At 45.7% G+C, this 22,891-nt stretch overlaps 1 protein-coding gene across 1 annotated transcript in view; it reads right to left on the bottom strand.

Annotated features, from left to right (window-relative positions):
* Positions 1 to 4,194, bottom strand: part of SORCS3 (sortilin related VPS10 domain containing receptor 3) — a 609,576-nt gene extending 605,382 nt beyond the window's left edge. The window contains exon 1 of the mRNA XM_015148111.3: positions 3,531 to 4,194. Coding sequence (XP_015003597.2) covers positions 3,531 to 4,157 — 627 coding nt within the window. The 5' untranslated portion in view covers positions 4,158 to 4,194. The remainder of the gene's footprint in view (positions 1 to 3,530) is intronic.
* Positions 4,195 to 22,891: the final 18,697 nt, after the last annotated feature.

Raw genomic sequence — 22,891 nt, 5'->3', positions numbered from 1 at the left:
CGTTAGGGCAGATGCTGTGTTTTCACCTCAGCACCAGGAATGCGGGGGGGTGGGGCATGAAGGGTTAATCCAAGGAGGAGGGGGTGCGGAGAAGTGGACTGTGCCTTCACAACTTTCCACTCTCCAGAGTCATTTGCCAACTCACTGAGCAAGCAGGGAGGCTTCTTCTTTCATTTGAAGAAAAAGGACAGAATAATGTGTTTTTCTGTTTCCCTGTAAGCCACGGGGACTGGGCTCCCTCTGGGTGTTTGTGAAACACTCTCTGACCCATTAATCACCAGGATTCCAGCTGGAGGCAACTGGAGAGAAAAAATAGCAAATCGCTCCTCCACAGTAAAGGCTCCAAGGCCAAGTCCACTCACTTTCCAGCCAGAGCACCTGGCAGGCAACATGGTCAGAGATGGTGCCCAGGCCCCATGCCCTCCTGATTCCTTTGCCCAAAGCCAGCTGCACTCCTTCTCCTTTGCCCCCAAAGCCATCTCTTCTCAGTCCTGGGACCAAGGCAAATACCCACCCCAAGTCTTGGTCAAAGGTCTCCTCCTGTACCCTCAACCACCTGGGGCACACACGGGACCAATGGCGTGGGCTGAAGGCCCTTCTCCTACATGTCCCACCCTGCATCCCTGACTGTAAACTCAGTCAGAATGGAGTTCAATTTTCAATTTCATAGGGTTACTGAAAACTTTCCCCAAAAGGGAACTCATATCAAGTAATCGGGTGCATCAGAGACACTTGGAAGAAGAGCAAGGAAACCCTCATTGTGTTAAAAATTAAACTGGTGGCCTCCTGAAGAAGGACATGTCTAATACTCCAGAAGCCAGAAGAAAAGATAAAATTCTCTTCCCATGTCAGAAGAGCCTGGAGCTAGGCCCCATGTTCTCTGTTTTATGGACATCTCCCTCCACTTTGAAACCAATGATGAAGGGATCTTTCCAAAGCATCCTCATCCCCATCACTCTTCACCCTGGCTTTTATTTACAACACCTTCTTTTCCTGCCATCAGGAAAGGAGGACAGGAGAAAAACCAACTGGGTAAATGTTGCTGAAACTGGTTTCCCAGTGACTCACCAGGAGATTTCCTTAAAGTCTCAAAGACAGGGCCATGTGAGTATGCTTCTCCATCTTCTTCACAGAGGCTCACAGACCTGATAATCAAGGATGTCTCTCTGGATTGCCTACAAAATGTGGTCAGAAGAGACAGGTCCAGCCTAGGGGCTAAAGAGGCAGTTCTTCCCTAGAATGGAAAGAGAAGACAGCGCGTGGCCCTACATCCACCTGTGGTGCTCCAGCATGGGCAGTAAGGCTGGCCAAGAGCACAACGAATAAGTCCCTGGGGGCTGTTCATACATTGTCCAATCTCATTGCTGTCACCAAGGACTCCAAGCCCAACTGCTCCAGTACCCAAGCCCCGTTGGCCGTCATTTGACTGAAGAGTCATTTCCCCAGGAAGCACGGGCCAGACCTGCCCCTCACCTCTTCTGCTGCACAACTGCTTTGAAGATGAGCAAAGAAGGTCATGCACAGTTAACTGCTATTTGCAGGAAGCATTTTCTCTAAAGTCCCATCTTCAGAGGCTTTGTAAATACTCAGAAATAATCCTTAAAAGCAGAGACACAGAAAAACTCTTCAGGGAGGGTGAATTTATATTGTCCTAATGTGGCAGTAGTAAAGCCACAGATGTGAAGACATTACATCCTCCTCTTCCTAGGATATATTTACTTACACACATCCTAGCCATCCTCCTCACCAAGTAAGAACCTCGACACACACACACACACACATACACACACACACACACACACACACACACATAATCAAACTAAAATGAAGTTGGGATTCACAACCTCTGCTGTCAGAATCTCCGCACAGCACACACATATCCAAGTCCTCTTGGAAAGGACTTAGAAGTCTTCAATCACCCAGCCCTGCAAAGGCACACGTTGTTCACCCCTCGCCAGATCTGTCAGCCCGAGGCTGCGGGGGTCTTCATCCAAGGCAGATGAAGTCCACCACTGCGCCCTTCTGGAGCTGGACTCCACTGGTCCTTCAAGCCCAGCATCAGCTACCCAGACTGGGCTGCCGCGCTATGCATCATTAGAAACCAAGAAATCTGCACTTTGGTATTGCTTATGTGCTACCTTCTGCGGACCCCTCGCTTTCCTCTTATTAGATACCCAATCCTGGACACCCCAGGCTCTGTTAAAATAAGGCAAAAATTTCCCAGAGAAATCTTGTCAAACATCGGTCATGAAGAGAAATACAAAACGGCAGGTTGTTGCGGAGTGAGTTCCTATCAAATCAATTCCCCAAGGCTGCTTGTACAGACACCCGTCATCCTCCGCCTGGAGCGTGCACCCTACCCAACGCCAGGTTCTGATCTGAACCATTGAGCCAGAGAAGAGGAAAGGATTTTCCAAATCTGGCTGAAGTAGGGACCGCGGGAGGGAGGGAAGTGGGGAAGATGGTGGGAACCTGTCACCCGCCTTTTCTTTGCTTGGCTGCACAGCGCTGGGTGCCGGCGAAGTACGGGGAGCCCCTCCGGGCACGCGCTGCGAGCCGCTGCAGCTGCCCGGCGGGCGGGCGCGATGCTCAGTCGGGTGCCCAGTCCCGAACGCCCGAGTCGGCCAGAGCGGGCTCAACGGCGCCACCTCTCGGTACATCCTTGTCCGGGAGAACCCGGTGGCGGGGAAAAGCGGGCGGTGAGGTGTGCAGGAAGCTCAGGGACCCAACTCCGCTCAGGGAGCCGTTTGTGGCGCAGAATGCAGTGGTGAAGGCGAGAGTTTTCTGCTCAGCGACTTCCGTGTGTCTGTGCGTGCGTGAGGGCGAGCGGTGTGGCATAGGCGCTGGATGGGTGTGGAATTTCGCTTCACGCTTTAAACTTTTTTTACGGCCTCTGCTACGGCTTTCCAGGGCCGCTCCCTGGGCTTTGAAGGAGGAACTAGGGTTAACAGAAGGCCAAGGCTTGGGGCCGACTTGGCCGAGCCTCCCTCCTGGGCTAGAGGACTGCGCGCCTGGAGCGGAGAGCAGCGACCCCGAGGCGAGCAGGAGGCTGGGAGTCCGAATGGCTTCCCGGGTTCCCTTTCGCGTGACGGGCGCGGGGGGGTGGGTGGGGGAGCCTGGGCAGTCGCAGGAACCGGTCTGTTCAGAGGCTCCCGCCCCAAGTCAGCCCTTTTTCTCATCTAAGAATTCAAGTACCCCGAAAACAGGAAAACTGACCCTCCAAGCCAAGTATGGGAGAAAGTGGGCATAGATCCCTCCCCCACTCATCTTTAAGAAACCCCTTCCTCATCTCCCCACCCGGCGGCCCGAAGCCTAGGGTCTCCAGTAAACAAACGCACACAGCGTCTAACAACAAACTCCGTTAACCTGTTGGGGGCGTGGGGGGAATCGGACAAACCTGTTATCTCGAAAAGTCGAGGCGTCCCCCGCCTCGACCCCGAGCAACTATCTGTCCCTCGCTCCCGCCCCCCCCCCCCCATTCCCCTTCGGTGTCAGGAAGCAGGCGGACACGCCGCCGGGTGGGTACTCACGCTGCTGTTGTGTCCCGACCAGTGCACCATGGCTTGGTTGTGGGCCGAGTCCCCGGTCAGCGCGAAGGAGGTGCTGGGCAGCCGGAGGTCTTCAGCCGCCGACCCCCCAGCCCGCGGCGCCTTCACCTCCTCCCGGGAACCCTTAGCCAGGGGACGGCTTCCTCTGGAACCATCGGCCGGAGCAGTAGCCCGGGCGTCCCCGCGCTCCGGGGTGCTTGGGGGCTGCGCCCGGCGACTCCTCCTCGCGCCGCCAAGCTTGCCAGGAGCTGGGATGCCCCCGTCCCGCCGCTCGCCTGCCGGCGACGTCCCTCCGGCTTCCACCTGCATCTCACCGCTTCTGCCGCCGCCCTGCTGGGGCAGCAGCTCTGGTCCGGCCCGGCGCCCCAGCACGGCGGCTCTCCGCGCCTTCGCCAGCTCCTCCGGCCACTGGCTTGCCACTGCCCGCGGCGAGAGTGGAGACAACGCCGGTGGCCACGAAGCCGGGGCTGCCGGGCGCCCGGGACCGCCTGTCGCGTCCCAAGTGATCTCGGCGCCGGCCAGGACCCACGTCGACAGGAGTAGGAGCCCCGTCCGGACAAGCGGCGCCCCCGGCCAGCCTGCGGGGCGCTCCGTGCGCGCCGCCTCCATCCCGCTGCGGTACCGCTGCTCGGGCTGCCGAGTGTGTGGCGCCCGCCGAGGTGCGGGTCCGGCGCGGGGGGTGTGCGCGCGCCGGCGAGCGAGCGAGTGTGTGTAGGGGGAGTGGGGAGGGGGCGGCCGGGAAGGAGGTGGCTCCCGCTGGCGCGCCTCGCCGATCCTCTCCACTCTTCCCACCTAGCTCCCGCTCGCCCGCTCTCTCGTCCAGAGGGTGATTCCAAACCCGAGGAAAATGAATAATTGTCCCTTCGGTGCTTTCTTTCTTAAAATCAGATTCCCACCAATCTTCCCCACTGAGCTCCTCCAGAATTTCGTTAAAAGGAGTAATCAAAGGTAATAAGAAAATCTTCTTAAAATATGAAAATCAAGCCGGATCCAGGAGGGGCCGGCAATAGACTCCAATCCCGAGTCTCTACGAAATCCAGGCTCCAACGTGCTCCCGGCGAAGAGTTGGGAGCCGCTTCTGGACGCGTTTGGGGGTTTACTCTCCGGGCCTGTTATGAGGGGCGGGAGATGGCGCGCGGGGAGGGTACAGGGGTCTCGGGGGAGAGGGAGGAGGAGTTGTGTGCTCAACGCCAACTGTTCGCGTTCTAGAGCCGAGGGGGAGCCAGGTGCCTCCGCGCGGGGAGGCTGCGCACGGAAGCCAAGCCTGGGATGCACCCGGGACTCTGCTCGCGGATCCCTGGCCCGGCCGGCTCCCCGCCAAACCCCGCCACCCGAGGCCTGCGCCCCCGCGCGGGGGCGCGGAGAATGCGTGCGTGCGCGTGCGTGCGCGCAGGCGGGCGGGCGTGAGGCGAGGACTTCGCAGGGGGCTAGCGGGCAGACCCGGCGCTGCCTCGTGGGGGCACCTGGCTGAGCCGGGCCGGGAGCGCGGCTGGGTGTGAGGGGGCGCGCGGTTCCGTGCGTGCGCGTTTGCACGAGCATGTGTGCTCGTTAGTGTGAGCGATGGCAAGTGGGGCGGGGGCGGGAGGTGTGCGCTCGGGCTTTGGGCGCCCGCGGATCACGCACGGGCTGTGTTTGCATTTTCAGGAGCCTGCGAGTGGTCTAAGAGGCAATGCTGAGAACTAGGCAGGCCGCTCTCAACAGCCCCTTCCTCTTGGCGCCCGGAGCACCCACGGCCCCCACTACTAGGGATTAGAACCTGATAAAGCCTCCCAGGGGATGAGGGAAGAGAGGCGGAAGGCCCTGGCGGGAACGGGGGGACTTCCCAGATCTTCTCGGTTGAGGGACTCTCCTTGCCCGGACCTCCCGGCCAGAGGTGGGGCGAGAGAGTATTCGAGATGTCTGCTCCTACTAGGAAGATCCAGACTTCATTTTGCTGCCTGGGATTTTGAGGTCGTGCCCTTACTCTCCCCAGTCCGTTTCTGAACGGGCTCAATTGTTTCAAAGTGTCGGCCGCCAGTTAAGAGGGTACTCGGGCCGCAGCCGTGTGGGCTTATCAGGTCCCCAGTCCGCCACTGCAGGAGTGTAGCCTGCGCGCTTGGTGCAGCTGAGACCCTTCGTGACCGTACGAAGATGGAGACTTTGCGTGGGCTGAAGGGAAGTGAGGTAAACCCAAAGACGACCTCCAGCTGCGGTTTACAGGCCCCAGGACATGTGGTGTAGCCCGCCGCCTCCGAGAAGCCCCTGGGATTTCAAGGGGTTGAAAAGTCTGAGACCAGAGGAGCTGGAGGAGGAGCTATTAAGAAAGGAGCAGGCAGGAGGGAGGAGGCTTAGGGAGAGAGAGAGTCTCCAGCCCTGCTCTTCCGCTTCAGGAGTAAAGAGTTCCTCCTCTCTAGAAGATGATTAAAGAGGAGCGAGAGGGAGGGGAATGCGCGGAGAGGGAAGAAAGGTGAGAGGAAGGAATGAAGGAGAAAACAGAGGGAAAAAGGGGAGAGGGAGAAGAGGAAAGACAAGGTGAAGGAGAAAAGGGGCGAGAGAGTGGTGCAAAAGGAAGAGGGAGATAGAAGAGGAGGCGAAAGGGCTCCAGGTAAGAGCCAAGAGGGATGGAGGAGGCAGAAGAGTCGCCTGAGAATCTAACCTGGCCGAGGAAGAAGACATACAGCGATTCCCCAGAGCCCCCGCCCTCTTGAACTTGCTTTTCCACCGGGTGCCAAAATGGCAATTAGCAGCGAGGGAGGCTGGGCCAAAGAACCAAGCCAGCGACAACGTCCGGCCCAGAATGGGGCGGTCCTGGCATCTGTGGGTTTCCAAAGGTAGGGCGTAGCGGGCAAGTCCCAAGAAAAGTTCCAGCGCCGCAGACCCAGGTGGGCGCGGGACCGTGCGCTGGACGAGAGCCGGCCATCCGCGGGTTCCCAGCGCCCCTGCCGGAGGAGGCCCGGTGCTGCAGCCCGAGCTGAGGCTGGGGGTTGGGGAGGGACGCGGTGCTGCTCTTTTCTTCAGGCTCTGGGCGGAGGTGCCACAGTATAAGAGGTCTGGGTGGACCCGAGGTTCACACAGACCGGAGAAGTGCGGTCTCCCAAGCCCTGTGCGCACGGGGGAGGTGCACCATCCAGTCCCCGCAGCTTCCCGCGGCCTCCGAGCAGGAGCAGTCGGGTGCAAAAGAGGCAGACGCTCTGTGCCTCCCTCTCCCTCCTCTCTGAAGAAGGCCCTACCCAGATGGAACCCGGGTAGAGTTGGATCCTTGGGATGGGCTTGAGGAGATGTAGCTAAAAAGCTTTTGTTTGAAAACAAACAAACAAGGAAAGACTCCCGCAAGTGTGACATTTTCACATGCCTCCTGCACCAGATTTCTTGGTCTTGCTCCCATCAATTATAGTCTTCTCCTTCCACTTTCAGCCTCTCCCTCCTTCACCCTTTGCCTGAAAATCCTTGCCCTCAGCCCTGAGCTGCCCCTGCCCCCCACCCCCAACCCCTTGCCTCCAACCCCGTGCTTCCTGAGTCCCCATTAGCCTTCTCTGGTGCCCAAACTTCTCCCAGTAGTTCTCACCTGTACCCACAGTATCCTCTTCCTCGCTCCTGGACTTTTTGCAATTTGACATATGCTTTTAGGCGACTCAGTCAAAGGCTTACCCCAACACACCTGACAGCCCCACTCAACAACCTCTTCTTCCTGCATTTGTAAACTTGTCCCATCTGAAAAAGTCTCCTTTGGTCTACATGGTACCAGGATCTCCTGGGTCCTCCCTGGCCAGCCTCAGTCAAGCTTGTCTTCTTTTGTCCACATCTTAAATTCTGAGCCCCAGCCTCCATCATTTCCCCCAATTCTCCGTGCTTGGCTCTCATTCTCTTTACCCTTTCTCCCTGTCTGAATGAGCCCAGTGATCAGGCCCATTTCTGTCCTTCTACTACCACCTCCTAGTGTTGGCTCCTGGATCTACAACTTCACCACATTCCCTCTTGAGCTTCACACCGGACCTCCTCATTGCTTCATAGGTGTATGTGTTCCCCTTGAAACCCATATGCAGCAAAACCTACAACCGTCACCCCAACATCTTAGTCACCTAGACCAGACACTTAACTTGCAGGCTTGACTCCCTCTTTTGGATCCCCAGACCCATAAAAACTCTTGTCTCGTCCTATTTTAAAAAGCCTTTTTTGGGTTTTTTTTTGGTTTTTTTTTTTTTGTTTTTTTGTTTTTTTTGGTGTTTTGGTTTTACCACTCCTCTCCTGTTCATTCCCAAAGTCACTGCCTTAGATCTGACCCTCAACATCTCTTGCCTAAGGTTTTGCAATAGTTTCCTCTCTTCTCCTGGTCTTTGGCTCTTTCCTTCTCCTAGCCAGCCTCGACACTGGCAACTTCAAATAGAAATGTAATGTAAGCCACACAGGAAATTTTAAACTTTCTAGTAGCTTTACTGAAATAAAAAGAAACCAATGAAATTAACTTTTATTTATTGAACTGAAGATATCAAAAATAGTTAGTTTGTAATCAACATAAATATTATTGAGGTATTTTTACAAATTTTGTACCAAGTCTTCAAAATCCAGTATGTATTTTATACTTACAGCACATTTCCGTTCAGACCACCCACATTTTTTCACTACCACATTTCATAACCACATGTGACTAGTGGCTACTGTTTTAAACAACACAGCTCCACACTGTTGACAAAAATAGCCTCTTAAAACATAAGGAAGATTATATCATGAATTGCCCTCCTCAAAATTTTTCTACGACCTACCATTTTTATAAAATCCAGACTTCTTAGAATGGTATCCAAAGCTCCATGTTCTTGCCCCACCTCCATGAACTTTCTTACTGTATTCCTTAAGCCTGGAATGTGTCCTCTGCCACAGTTTTCAACATGAAAGGGGCTTCGTGGGAAGAGCCCTTCTTTGTGGAAGAATCCTCTTCTATGAAGCTTGCCTCCACAACCTCATAGTACTTGTTATTATATCATTATTATCACCATCATCATGTCATCATCATCCAATTATTTGTCTTCCTATAAGATAGGTGCTGTCCCGTATCACTTTGGAATTTAAAAGAGAGGACTAAGGTTAAAAGGGCTCCCATTTCCCTTGCTGACATAATATCTACTTCAGCTGGGAAAGGCAGGTGGAGATGAGGATTAGCCCTCACACAGTCCCCATAGGGTCAGCAAAAAATGCCCACTGGGAATGCATTTTCTCACCAGGGCTTCTGTCCCTGTTAAAAACAACTGGAGAAAGTAAACTGTATACTGTAAGTTATCCATGAGATTACACTAAATGTCATTCAAATAAGTCTTCTTTCAGGTGTTGTGTTGTGTTTTGTTTTGTTTTGTTTTGTTTTCCATCACAGTGAAATAACACTTTGGGAAACTGTGCTTCTTCTCCCTGACATCACAAATACAGACACACACACACATGCACACACACACACACACACACACACACACACACACACACCCTTACCCTTCCAGACCCTCAATAATCTAATAGATATTTTGCCATCAGCACTCACAGCAGGCACAGATAGAGAAGCATTCAAATGATGCCTATTTCCTTTTTTTTGAGGGGGGGGACAGAGTCTTACTCTGTCGCCCAGGCTGGAGTGCAGTGGTACAATCTCAGCTTACTGCAACTTTTGCCTCCCGGGTTCAATCAATTCTCTTGCCTCAGCCTTCTGAGTAGCTGGGATTACAGGCACACACCACTGCGCCCAGCTATTTTTTGTATTTTTTTTTAGTAAAGGCGGGATTTCTCCATGTTGGCCAGGCTGGTCTCAAACTCCTGATCTCAGATGATCCAACCCCCTCGGCCTCCCAAAGTGCTGAGATTACAGGCGTGAGCCACCGCACCCAGCCCTATTTCCATATTTTATAAAATGTCTGGCCCTTCTTACATGAAGACCTAAAAGCAAATTTCTCTTAAAACTTGGATTTCTGCTGTGAAACTGACATCCTTTCTTAAAGGCTCTTTTAACTGGCTCTGTCTTCTCCTTTGTCTTCCTCTCCTCTCAACAGTCACGCTGAGTACCAAGTTAATTTGTTCTAATGGTCTTCAGACAAGATTTTTATCCTCTGCTCCCTTTTTACTAAATGCTGTTTTTATTGTTTGATACTCTTTGATCTATATCTGTGTATTTTTGATAAGCCACTTCACATTCTTTTTAGAACTAAATAGGAAATTAATTAATTGATTAACATCAAACAACAGTCTATATTGTAACTCTCTGAATTTCTATGGAGGCAAATGATTGTGAAACAAAACCTGAAATGCAGACAAAACCAGCCAGATGATCACTGCAATTAGGACTTCCTATCATTGTGTGTCCATGAAGTGTCTGTTTTCCTCAATACTATATCCTCAGCACCTGGCCCAATGCCTGGCACAGCGATGACCCTCAATAAATGTGCAATAAAAAACAAAACAGATGAATATAAATAATAATACCTCTGCTGCAGCTACTGACCACCTGTTCTTTTTAGCATGTGTCAACTTTCTAAAGAAGCAAAAGCTCTAGGACTTGATTGATACTACTTTCCACTACACCTTATTGCAGGTGTCAATGTTCTTTTTGTAAGCCACAGAAAACAATTCTCCAACACAAATTTGGAGAAAATTATCTTATGAAAAGCAGCCAGGCATGATGGTTCATGCCTGTAATCCCAGCACTTTGGGAGGCCAAGGCAGGCAGATCACTTGAGGTCAGGAGTTCCAGACCAGCCGGGCCAACATGGCGAAACCCAGTCTCTACTAAAAATACAAAAAAATTAGCCAGATGTGGTGGTGAGCACATTTAATCCCAGCTACTCAGGAGGCTGAGGCAGGAGAATTGCTTGAACCCAGGAGACAGAGGCTACAGTGAGCCAAGATCGTTCCATTGCACTCTAGCCTGGGCGACAGAGTGAGACTCTGTGTCAAAAGAAAAAAGAAAAAGAAAAAAGAAAATTATCTTATGAAAAGGATATTAAGTAACTCCCGAAATTGCTGGGTGGGCTGGAAAACTAGGCTCAGTGGTTCTGCAGGCAAAGTGACACCTGAAATCACACCATGGAACTGGTCCTATAAGGACCCTATTACCAGCATCACTAAGCCTAGATGCTACAGCTTTAGCAAGCACCACAAGAGTTGAATGCTGAATGTTGCTGCCACCTCCATTGTCACCAGCTAACCTTCTGCTTGCTTTTGTATATTACTGGCATTGATTGGCCAAGCCTAGATCACTAGCCCGTACTCCAGAGATGCAATGAGAAAGCAGATCTGCCTCCTGAGGTGGGAAAGTCTCCAACACACAGGGAAGGGAGTTCAGATGTTGGGCAGCCACAGGATGAAGCAAGATAAATGTCCACTACACCCATCACCAAAAAAAAGAATTCTTAGAGAAAGAAAGGGACCCTGTTTGCCTTCATCTTGAACTTCTTGTAGAAAACCAAACTAAAACAAAATCCTGACGAGGTAACATTTCACACAATACCTATGTGGAATTGGATGTTTAACCAGGGAAACCCTTCTCCCATGGAGAAGGGGAAAACAGGGGAGGGGTGACCATCTGCCCAGTGGTTATAGGTATAGGAAGTAACATTAAGAATCCTGTCCACAAGGCACCAAAGACTTTATGATGAAGGAAAAGTGGAAGAGAAAAAGCAGAAAGAAGGGGAGAGCAGAAAATAACTACCTGGAAAACTGACATTTAATAAGGACTTTCTTTAAGTTAAGCAATACGTCTTCTATGGCCATTGCTTCATTTAATCCAGACAAAGTCATTCCTTGGTTCCAATTAGTAGATTAAGAAACAAATATATACAGGTGAAGCAGTGATGCTAGGGGAGATAATGTAGAAGATAATGATGAATGATAATTTATGCAGTGCACTAACTCTTGACTGGAAATATGGTAAGGACTCACCAGCATTCTATTGGAGTGACTGAGAGTCCATACTTTAGAGAAAAATTACCTATGTTTCAAGTCCAACCCTACTAACTACCAGTTGTGTGACCTTCGATAAATCACTCAATCTCTCTATCCTTCAGTTCCTCATCTGTAAATGAAGATGGTGATAATACTTAATATATGGGGTCACAGTTAAGATTAAATGAATCAAAGGAACTGATAAATAAAGCACTTGGAACAAGGTCTAGTGAAGATTAAGTGCTAGATAAATTTGGCTATAAATGTTCTTATTCTCCTTAACAGTCCTGTGGAGGCTAGTACTTTGTCCCCATTTTACAGATGAGGAAACTTTGAGTGAGAGAGGTTGGATTGCATAGCTTGTGAGTAACCAGACTAAAGGATCTGTCTGATCCAGACAGACAGCTCTCACACAGTGGTCTGCACTGTCTCCCTGACCTACGTCCCACAGCATGCCCCAGGTAATACTTACATTTAGGTCTATTTGGCTCTGAAGTCAGAGTTCTTCCTGCTGCATCCTCTGTCTTGCCACCCAGGAACATATCACCAGGATTAATGCTGATGGCGGGTCCTTGCTGGACACATGGGTTCCACAACATACCTTACAATTTGGGAAGAGGTTGGCGATTTAGTTGGTGACATCCTTCTCTTTAGATGCCATTTACCTCCTAAAGAAAAGAAAATTATGGTTGGTGAATTCCAGGCCTGTGTTCAAGTAGCAAGTTTGGGCTAAGAAGTAAAGTCAACAATGGAAATTTAACAAGCTCTGGGAAAGAACATACTCATTAAGCCGCCTAAAGTCATCAGCAACTTAGTTGACATTTTCCCTCTAGTCACATCTCCAAAAGAAAAGGAGGGCATCAATCTAATGAGGTGGAAGCAGTTGGAAAAGAAGTTTTGCAGGAAAATAAGTTTTCATTTTATTCCTCTCACTAATGATTCACAATGCAAAGCCACATTTCTTAGAGAAAAGTCTGTCTTTTACAGCATGGCTCTTAAATTATCATGAGTTCCCAGGAAGTTCTAAGAAAGTTTGGCAAAGCTGATGGGAAGTTCTTGAGTCAAAGTCATTTACTATCCAAAGAGTCCCCTTCTGAGTCAGTCACTATCGGAAAAGTCCCCTGTCCTCCAGGAATGGGCCTGCCTGGCATCCCTGGTACACTCCATCGCTGGCTATGGCAAGCATGGCCTTGATGCTAATTGTGATGGTCTTCAGAGGTTCGCAGTGGGAGACATTGGTCAGTCAGGCAGAGAGAGATACATTATTCCATTTTCCCGTACTAAAAGGAAGTATTTTAACATCTTCCCCATAATGTAGTGTTTGAGAAGTAAATGAAAGAATATGTGCAAAAGCTTAACCTAATGGCAGATCCTCAATAAGTGCTTGTCAACTGAATGAAAGAGTAATGGAAAGAATGAACTTGTACAGAAGACAGAAAGAAGGTTTGGGCAATTTAGTTAGAATATCCTTAATAAAAAGCAGGAGGTTATTTAGAAGAGGTGAATATGAAGATAGGAGAGGATTTAAAGTCTAGTCCTGGCTTCACTGATGTTACTTGAGAGGGTCTAACAAGTCTCATTGTTGTAACAGGGTTATAACTGGGCTTGAGGATTAAAGGAGGCAATTTACAAGGAAACGCTAAGCAAACTTTAAAGAGCTATATAAAAGAAGGCATGGGTGTGTTGTTTTAGTTGCCATCAATATAGTTACACATTTCATCTCCTTCGATTTGGCATCTTCCTGACCCAAGCAAGCTACAGTTCTGGTTTCTAGAAGCCAGTATATGCTGAAAGTGAGTCTGTTGCACCCAATCTCCCTTTCCTGTTCACACTCTTTATTCTGTGCTTCCCCATCGAAGTTCATAGACAAGGAAGCATCTAATTCACACCTAAATGGTGATGCCTTAATGTACCCTTCTCCAGGAGCATAATATTTGCATTTTAAAAGGCATCACCAACTTGCTTCACCAAGTTTAACAAAAAGATTAGACAACCATGGGCAAATCCAGGCAGCAATGACAGTGAGACCCAAGCAGAATTGACCTCTTCCCCCGGGGTGCCAGTGGCAGGTTAAGGCCTACATAACAGAGAAGAAAATAGAACTGAGGGGAAAAGTGGTTAAAGCAAAAAGAAGAAGAGGGATGGATGAGAGAAGGAGCAAGAGTAGAGGTGCCTAGGTGGTGGTTATAGTTGTGTTGGGGAGAAGAGAGAAAATGCAGACAGATGTGTTTTCAGGGAATAGAAACGAGACATGATCTCCAGGGAGACTGCAGAGCCTAGTAGTCAAACACAAAGACTCTGGATTCAGAAAGAGTGGAGTTCCAATCCTAGCTCTGCCTTACCAGCTATGTTACCTGGGGGAAGGTGTCTAACCCATCTGAGCATCAGTTTCGCCATCTGTAAAATGAAGATATCAATTGTCCCTCTCTCAAAGAGTTTTTTGAGGACCCAATGACAGAATGTTTGAATAGTGTCTGGTACATAATAAGGACTTAATAAATAATTATTAGCCCCCTTTTACCATCCATCTCTAACTCCACCACCCCCAAAAAAGAAGTATCTTCCTCTGCCCAGTGATGCGGGATTTCCTTCATGGGAGAGCAAACCTTTTAATTTCCCCAGGTGAGATTAGACTTCAAGAGCAAATAACTTCATGGAAATCGCCTTGATGCCTGGCTTCAATGCTATGACTCTGAACAAGAGGTGAATATGTGTCCATCTCCCCCATTTAATCTTCCCAGAGTCCTGGAGAAGCCCAGCGCCCGGGCCAGTATCTCTATTCTACAGGCTGAGACTCTGATGCTCAGAGAGTTAAACCCACCGTCCAAGTAGAATGATGGGGCAGGGGCAGTTCCTAAGAGCAAGAAAGAGGACCCCAGGTGGCGAAAACCAAGGGGAAGGAGGAGCTCCCCAGGGGAGCAGGAACAGCCAAGTAAAGATGGGGCTGCAGCTCAGAAGAAGCGTGGGACTGGGCAAAGAACAGGAAAAAACCTTCAGGAATGGCCCGAGACCACTTCAGCAGCTGCAGGATGGAGAAGGAGATCTACCCTGGACGCGTCTGTGACCACCCGCGCACGCAGGTGCCCTGACCCCGACCCGTTCGCCCGAATGAGTCAGAATCCAGAGCCCCACTGTGGACCTAAGAGAGACAGCATCCTTGGGAAGTTGTTCAAGCGTGGCAGAGAGAGCAAAGAGGAAACTAAATATAGCCTCAAAAGAAACACGCGGTCTACAAGGGAACACCCCAGTCAGGGCAGCAGAAGGGAGAGTGCGGCCAGGTCACAGGAATCAGAGCCAGAACCCAGATGAGGGCTTTCCTGCTGGAAACCGAGCAGGGGCCTCTGGGTCCTGGGAGGTGGGCAGAATCCATCAGCAGCTCCAACTCCAAACTCCTCTTTCCACAGGTTCGGGCGCCCCTCTGGCATGGGACTTTTGCTCCTATTGCTCTTCTCTTCCACCTTGTCTGATTCACTGTCATCTTCCTTCTGGTCCTCAGTCTATCTTCACCTCCTTCAGGGAGCCTCCCTTGACCCCACTGAATGAGTCAGGACGCATCCCCCTCCCCTATTATTAAAGCGACTGCATGTCCCAGTTTAGGTTCATTTTCCCAGTGTAATTACTAATAGCATCCCCTTTCACTTTCAACAGTATCCCATTTTGAGCACTAAATCATGTGATCACTCCATCTATTATATGTTCTCCTGGTACTATACACCTCTTCTTTAAAGCATTCTTATACTCAAATTTCTAAATATGTTTGTGTAGAGGTTTAATTAACGTTTCTCTCCTCCAGTCCATTATAAACTTCATCAGCAAAGAGGTCATACCTATTTTAATTAAACTTCTTATTTTGAAATAATTGTTGATTCACATGCAGTTGTAAGAAATACAAAAAGGCCAGGCATGGTGGCTCACATCTGTCATCTCAGCCCTTTGGGAGTCCGAGACAGGAGGATCGCTTGAGTCCAGAAGTTGGAGACCAGCCTGGACAACATAGCAAGCCCCCATCTCTACAAAAAATAAAATTTAAAAATTAGCCCGATGTGCTGATGCATGCCTGTAGTCCTAGCTACTCGGAGACTAGGTGGGAGTACAGCTTGAGCTCAGGAGTTCAAGGTTGCAATGAACTGCGATGGTGCCACTGCACGCCAGCCTGAGCAACAGAGCAAGACCCTGTCTCTTAAAGAGAAGGAAGGAAGGAAGGAAGGAAGGAAGGAAGGAAGGAAGGAAGGAAGGAAGGAAGGAAGGAAGGAAGGAAGGAGGGAGGGAGGGAGGGAGGGAGGGAGGGAGGGAGGGAGGGAGGGAGGGAGGGAGGGAGAAAGAAAGAAAGAAAGAGAAAGGAGGGAGGGAGGAAGTGAAAGAGAAAGGGAAAAGAAAAGAAAAGAAGAAAAGAAAATATACAAAGAGATCTGATGTACCATTTATCATTTCCTCCAGTGGTAACATCTTGCAGAAATACAGCGCATTATCACAACCAGAATATTGACAAAGCTACAGAACTCTCCCATCATTTCAAGAATCCCTCATATGACTCTTTTATAGCTGTGCCCACTTCCCACCTGTCACTATCTCCTTAATCTCTGGCAACCACTAGTCTGTTATCCATTTCTATAATTTTGCCATTTCAAGAATGTTATATAAAAAGAATCATAGTTTTTAACCTGTTGGGGTTGGTTTTTCTCACTCAGCATAATTCTCTGGAGATTCATCTAGGTTGCATGTATCATTAATCTGTTCTATGCTATTGCTGAGTTGGATTTTATGGTATGGATGTTTACCTGTTGAGGGACATCTGAGAGTTTCCAGTTTTTAACTGTTATGAACAAAGTTGCCATAAACATTTACAGACAGGTATTTCCATGAATATGGTTTTTATTTCTCTAGCATAAATGTCCAAGAGTGTAATTGCTAGGTGATATGGTAGTTTCCTATTTAGTTTTTTAACAAACTGCCAAACTATTTTTTTCAGAGTGGCTGTACCATTTTGCATTCCCATCAGCAAAGTATGAGTGATCAAGTTTCTCTGAATGTTCTTCAGAATTTCGTGTTATTACTGTTCTTCAATTTTAGCCATTCTGGTAGGTGTGTAGTGAAATTTCACTGTGGCTTTCATTTGCATTGTCCCATTGGCTAATGAAGTTGAACGTCTTTTCAAGTCTTATTTGCCATTCATATATCCTCTTAGAATAAAATGCCTCTTTATATATTTGACCCATGTTCTGATTGGGTTGTTTTTTCTGTTGAGTTTGAGAGTTCTTTGTGTATTCTAAATAATAGTCCTTGTTAGGTTTTTGGTTTGAAAATATTTTCTCCAGGTGATAACTTGTTTCTTCTTCCTTTTAATGAGGTTCCTCACAGAGCAGAATTTTTTAACTGCGAAGAAGTCCAATTTATACATTTACCTTTTATAGATCAATGTTTGGGTGTCATTAAGAACATTTTGTGGCCAGGCGCTGTGGCTCATGCCTGTAATCCCAGCACTTTGGGAGGCTGGGGCCGGCAGATCAGGAGGTCAGGAGATGGAGACCATCCTGGCTAAAAGGGTGAAACCCCGTCTTTACTAAAAATACAGAAAAAGAAAAATTAGCTGGGCATAATGGCAGGCGCCTGTAGTCCCAGCTACTCAGGAGGCTGAGGCAGGAGAATGGCGTGAACCCGGGAGGCGGAGCTTGCAGTAAGCCGAGATTGCGCCACTGCACTCCAGCCTGGGCGACAGAGCGAGACTCCGTCTCAAAAATAAATAAATAAATAAATAAATTTGCCTAGCTCTAGATCTCGACAATTTTCAACCTATGATTTTTTTTCTGTAAGTTTTAGAGTTCACATTTTACATTTAAGCCCATGAACCATTTTGACTTAATTTTTATATTAGGTGTAAATCAGGCATGTCAAGGTTTATTTTCTTGGCCTATACATTTCCAATTACTCCACTACCATTTGTCGAACAAGCTATCTTTTCTCCATTGAATTGCATTTGTACCTTCATCAATAATCATTTGGACATATTTGTGATTTTGCGTGGGTTTATGCCTGAGTTCCCCTTTCTATTGCCTTGATCTACATTTCTGCCCCTCTACCAATACAACACAGATTTCATTATAGTAGCTACATATTAAAACTTGAAATTGGGTAGACTAGTTCCTTCCACTTTGTTTCTCTTTTCAAAATTGTTTTGGCTATTTTAATTCTTTTGAAATAAATGTTTTGCCTTTTGGTATAAATTTTAGAGTAAACTTGTTGATACCTATAGGGAAAATCTTGTTGTGGTTTTGATAAGCATTGTGTTGAACCTGTATATCAATTTGGAGAGAACTGACTTCTTTACTATGATGAATCTACCATTCCGTGGACAAAGTATGTCTCTTAATTATTTATATCTCCGTTATGTTTTTTATCAGTGTTGTGTGATTTTTAATATGCAAATCCTATACAGGTTTTGTTAGATTTACACCTAAGCATTTTGTTTTTTGATTGACTGTAAACGGTATTATAGTTTTAAATTTTTGTGCCCATGAGGTCATTGCTAGCATATATAAATACAATTGAGTTTTATATATTTATCTTGCATATCTTGTATCCTGTGACCTTGCTGAACTCATTTATTCCAGGATTATTTTTGTAAAACACTTTGGGATTTTCTATGTAACAGTCATGTCCTTCTGAAATAGGGACAGTTTTATCTCTTCCCTTTCAAACTGTATCCGCATTCTTTACCTTACTTTCTAAATTGCAGTGGCAAGAACTTCCAAAGTATGTTGAATAAAAGTAGTGAGTGGATATCTTTGCATTGTTCCTGATCTTAGGGGGAAAGCACTCAGTTTTTCACCATCAAGTATCATGTAAATTGTTGCTTTTTTGTAGGTACCCTTTACTGAGTAAGAAAGGTCTCCTCTATTCCTATTTTTCTGATTTTTTTTTTTTTACCATAAATAGGTGTTAAATTTTGTCAAATTATTTTTCTGCATCAATTGACATATCAGTTGGTTGTTATTCTTTAACTTATTGATATGGATTGGCTTTCTAATATTACACCAGCCTTGCTTCCTGCAGTAAACCCCACTTGGTCATGGTATATAAAATCCTTTTCATATATTGCTGAATTCTATTTGCCAATATCTTGTTAAAGATTTTCGTGTCTATATTCATGCATAATATTGGTCTGTGGTTTCCTTCCTGCCTGCCTGCCATCTTTCCTTGCTTTCCTTCTTTCTTTCTTTTCTTTTCTTTCTATTCTTTCCTATCTATCCAGTTTTACTATTACGATAATCCAAACATCATAAAATGAATCAGGCTATATTTCCTCTTCTTGTTCTGTCTGCAAAAGATTGTACAGAATTGGTTTTGTTTTGTTTTGACAGAATCTCACTCTGTCGCCAGGCTGGAGTGCAGTGGCACAATCCCAGCTCACTGCAACATCCGACTCCCGGGTTCAAGTGATTCTCCTGCCTCAGCCTCCCAAGTAACTGGGATTACAGGCACATGCCACCACGCCCAGCTAATTTTTTGTTTGTTTGTTTGTTTGTTTGTTTGTTTTTTAGTAGAGACGGGGTTTCACCATGTTGGCCAGGTTGGTCTCGATCTCCTGATCTTGTGATCTGCCCATCTTGGCCTCCCAAAATAATTGTTCTTAATTCATTAAGTATTTTATAAAATTCTCCAGTGAAACCATTTGGGCCTGGAAATATGTTTTTTTTGTTGTTGTTGTTTTTTTAAGTTCTTAATTTAATTTTTAAAATAATGATACTACTATTCAAATTATCCATTTCATATTGGGTACACTGTTTTTTTTTTTTTAAAGAAAATTGGTCTGCCGGGTGCGGTGGCTCAAGCCTGTAATCCCAGCACTTTGGGAGGCCGAGGCGGGCGGATCACAAGGTCAGGAGATCGAGACCACAGTGAAACCCCGTCTCTACTAAAAATACAAAAAATTAGCCGGGCGCGGTGGCGGGCGCCTGTAGTCCTAGCTACTCAGGAGGCTGAGGCAGGAGAATGGCGTGAACCCAGGAGGCGGAGCTTGCAGTGAGCCGAGATCGCGCCACTGCACTCCAGCCTGGGCAACAGCGTGAGACTCCGTCTCAAAAAAAAAAAAAAAAAAAAAAAAAAAGAAAATTGGTCTATTTTGTCTGTGTTGTCAAATCTGTGGTGTAAAATGCCCTCATTATCTTTTCGATGTCTGCAGGATATGCAGACATCAATGCATTAAAAAAATTGAATCTCTTGCAGACAGGATAAGAGGAGGGAATATAGCCGAATTCATTTTATGATGTTTGGATTATCATAATAGTAAAAAACTAGATAGATAGGAAAGAAAAGAAAGTAAAGAAAAGAAAGAAAGAAGGAAAGCAAGGAAAGATGGCAGGCAGGCAGGAAGGAAGGAAACCACAGACCAAGTGATATCCTCCATTCCAAATATTGCTATCTTCTTTTTACTTTGTCAGTCATGCTAGAAGTTTGTCAACCTTATTTCTCATTTCAGAGAATCAGCCCTTTGTTTCAATGACTTTCTCATTTGTTTTTCTGTTTTCAGTTTCATTGATTTCAACTGTTTTCTTTATTATTTCCTTCCTCCTGCTTGCTTTAGATTTATTTTGCTATTCTTTTTCTAGATTCTGAAGGTAGCTTAAATTATTGACTTGAGACCTTTCCTCTTTTGTAGTATATGCATTTTGTGCTATAAATTGCCCTCTCGGCATTACTTTAGCTGTATCCCACAAATTTTGATATGCTGTTTTCACTTTCATTCAGTTGAATTTTTTTTTTTTAATTTCCCATGAGACTCCCTCTTTGACACATGAATTATTTTGGAGTATGTCTTTTTGTTGCCAAGCGTTTAGAGATTTTCCTATTATCTTTCTGTTACTGATTTCTAGTGTGATTCCATTGCTATAGGAGAATACATTTTGTATGCTTTCAATTTTTTTAATGTGTTGAGGTTTGTTGTGTAACTGAGGATATGGTCTATCTTGCATATGTTCTGTGAGCACTTGGAAACAAAATATATTCTACTATTGTTGGTTCAGGTATTCTGTAAGTATTGACTAGATCCTGTTGGTTGATGGTGTTGTTGAGTTCTATATTCTTGCTAATTTTCTGTCTAGTTGTTCTATTATTTGTCAAGAGATGGGTTGATATGTCTAACTATACTTGTGGACTTTTTAAATTTCTCCCTTCAATTATATCAGTTTTTGCTTCACATGCTTTGCAACTTTTTTGTTTGATGCATACACACTTAAAATTGCTATTCTTGGCCGGGTGTGGTGGCTCACGCCTGTAATCCCAGCACTTTGGGAGGCCAAGGCGGGCAGATCACGAGGTCAGGAGATTGAGACCATCCTGGCTAAAATGGTGAAACACCATCTCTACTAAAAATACAAAAAATTAGCCAGGTGGCGGGTGCCTGTAGTCCCAGCTACTCGGGAGGCTGAGGCGGGAGTATGGTGTGAACCCGGGAGGTGTAGGTTGCAGTGAGCCGAGATCGCGCCACTGCACTCCAGCCTGGGCAACAGAGTGAGGCTCCATCTCAAAAAATAAAATTAAATAAAATTAAATAAATAAATAAATTTGCTATTCTTAATAGATTGACCCTTTTATCATTATATAATATCTCTATCTCTGATAATTGTCTTTGTTCTGAAGTATACTTTATCTACCATTATAGTCACTCTTGTTTTCTTTAGATTAATATTTGCATAATATATCCTTTATCATACATTTATAATTCTATTTGAAGTGAGTTTCCTTCAGATGGAATATAGTTGAGTCATGTTTGTTAAACAACGCTGCCAATCTCTGTCTTTTATTTTGTATATTTAGACCATTTATAGTTAATGCAATTAATGATGTGTTAGAGTTTAATTCTGCCATTTTCTTTTTTGTTTTCTATTTATCCTCTTTGTTTTCCATTTTTCTGTTTGGTTTTTCCTACCTCCCTGTGACTTTCTTGAACATTTTTTAAATTTCATTTTTATTTTTCTATAGCATTTTGAGTGTATCTCTTTGCACAGTTTTTTTTTTTAGTGGTTGTTCTAGGTATCACATTAAATATAAGTAATTTATCACAGCCTGACAGTTTTTCATTTACCAGTTTGAGTGAAGTACAGAAACCTTACTTTCCTTTATGTTCTTTTGCCCTCCCCCACTTATGATATAGTTATCTTGAGTATTTCCTGTACATACATTTAGAACCACATCAGATAGTGTTACAATTTTTGTTTCAAACATCAAAGATAATATAGAAAACTAAAGAAGATAAGAAAATTTTATTTACCCATATTTTTGTTTACTGGTGTTCTTCCTTCTTTCTCGATGTTACAAAGTTTCTTCTTTTATTATTTCCTTTAGAGTATTTCCTGTAGCCATTTATTTAGAGTAAGTCTGCTGACAAATCCTGTTAGTTTCTCTTCATCTGAAAATGCCTCCGTGTCCTCTTCATTCTATTTTTATTTTAATATTGACAAATTATAATTGCATATATTTATGAAGTACAAAGTGATGCTCTGATGCATGTATACAATATGGAATGATTTAGTTAAGCTAATTAATATATTCATCACCTCAAATACTGATTATTTATTCCTCCTAACTGAACCATTGTATGTTTTAAGCAACATCTTCCCATATTCCCAAACCCCAGACTCTGGTAACTATCATTCTGTTCTCTATTCCTATTATTTTAATTGTTTTAGATTCCACATACAAGTGAGAATATGCAGTAGTTGTATTTCTGTGCCTGGTTTATCCCCTTCATTCTTGCAGGATATTTTTATTGATGATGGAATTCTAGCTTGGCATTTCTTTATATTCAGCACTTGAAATATGTTGTGCTGGTTTCTTATGTGCAGACAATGAGAAATTAGTTGTCATTTGAATCATTTTCTTCCTATAGGTAATGCATCATTTCCTTCTTCTTGCTTTAAAGATATTTCTGGCCAGGTGCAGTGGCTCATGACTATAATCCCAGCACTTTGGGAGGCCAAGATGGGAAGATTGCTTGCATCCAGGAGTTCGAGACCAGCAGTGAGATCCTGTCTCTGCAAAAAAAAAAAAAAAAAAATTAGTTGGGTGTGGTGGTGCATGCCTGTAGTCCTTGCTACTCAGGAGGCTGGGGCAGGAGGATGGCTTGAGCCCAGGAGTTTGAGGTTACAGTGAGCTATGATCACATCACTGTTCTCCAACCTGGGCAACAGAGTGAGACTCTGTCTCTTTAAAAAAAAAAAAAAAAAGGAGACCGTCTGTGTTCAGTTTTCAGAAGTTTGCTTGTGATATGCCTTGCTATAGATTTTTGGAGAGATTATTCTGTTTTGGAGACTTATAGATTTTGGGGGAGATTATTTCTATTATTCATTCAGCTTCTTGAATAGGTATGTCTTTTTTAAACTAATTTTTCAAATTGAAGTATATTTGACAAAGACTGTATACATTTAAGGTGTATAATGTGATGATTTAATATA

This window comes from Macaca mulatta, chromosome 9, assembly GCF_049350105.2.
Source record: "Macaca mulatta isolate MMU2019108-1 chromosome 9, T2T-MMU8v2.0, whole genome shotgun sequence".
In the NCBI taxonomy this organism is placed as follows: domain Eukaryota; kingdom Metazoa; phylum Chordata; class Mammalia; order Primates; family Cercopithecidae; genus Macaca; species Macaca mulatta.
The sequence above is the reverse complement of the archived record's forward strand: the minus strand, read 5'-3'. Positions and strand labels throughout refer to the sequence as shown.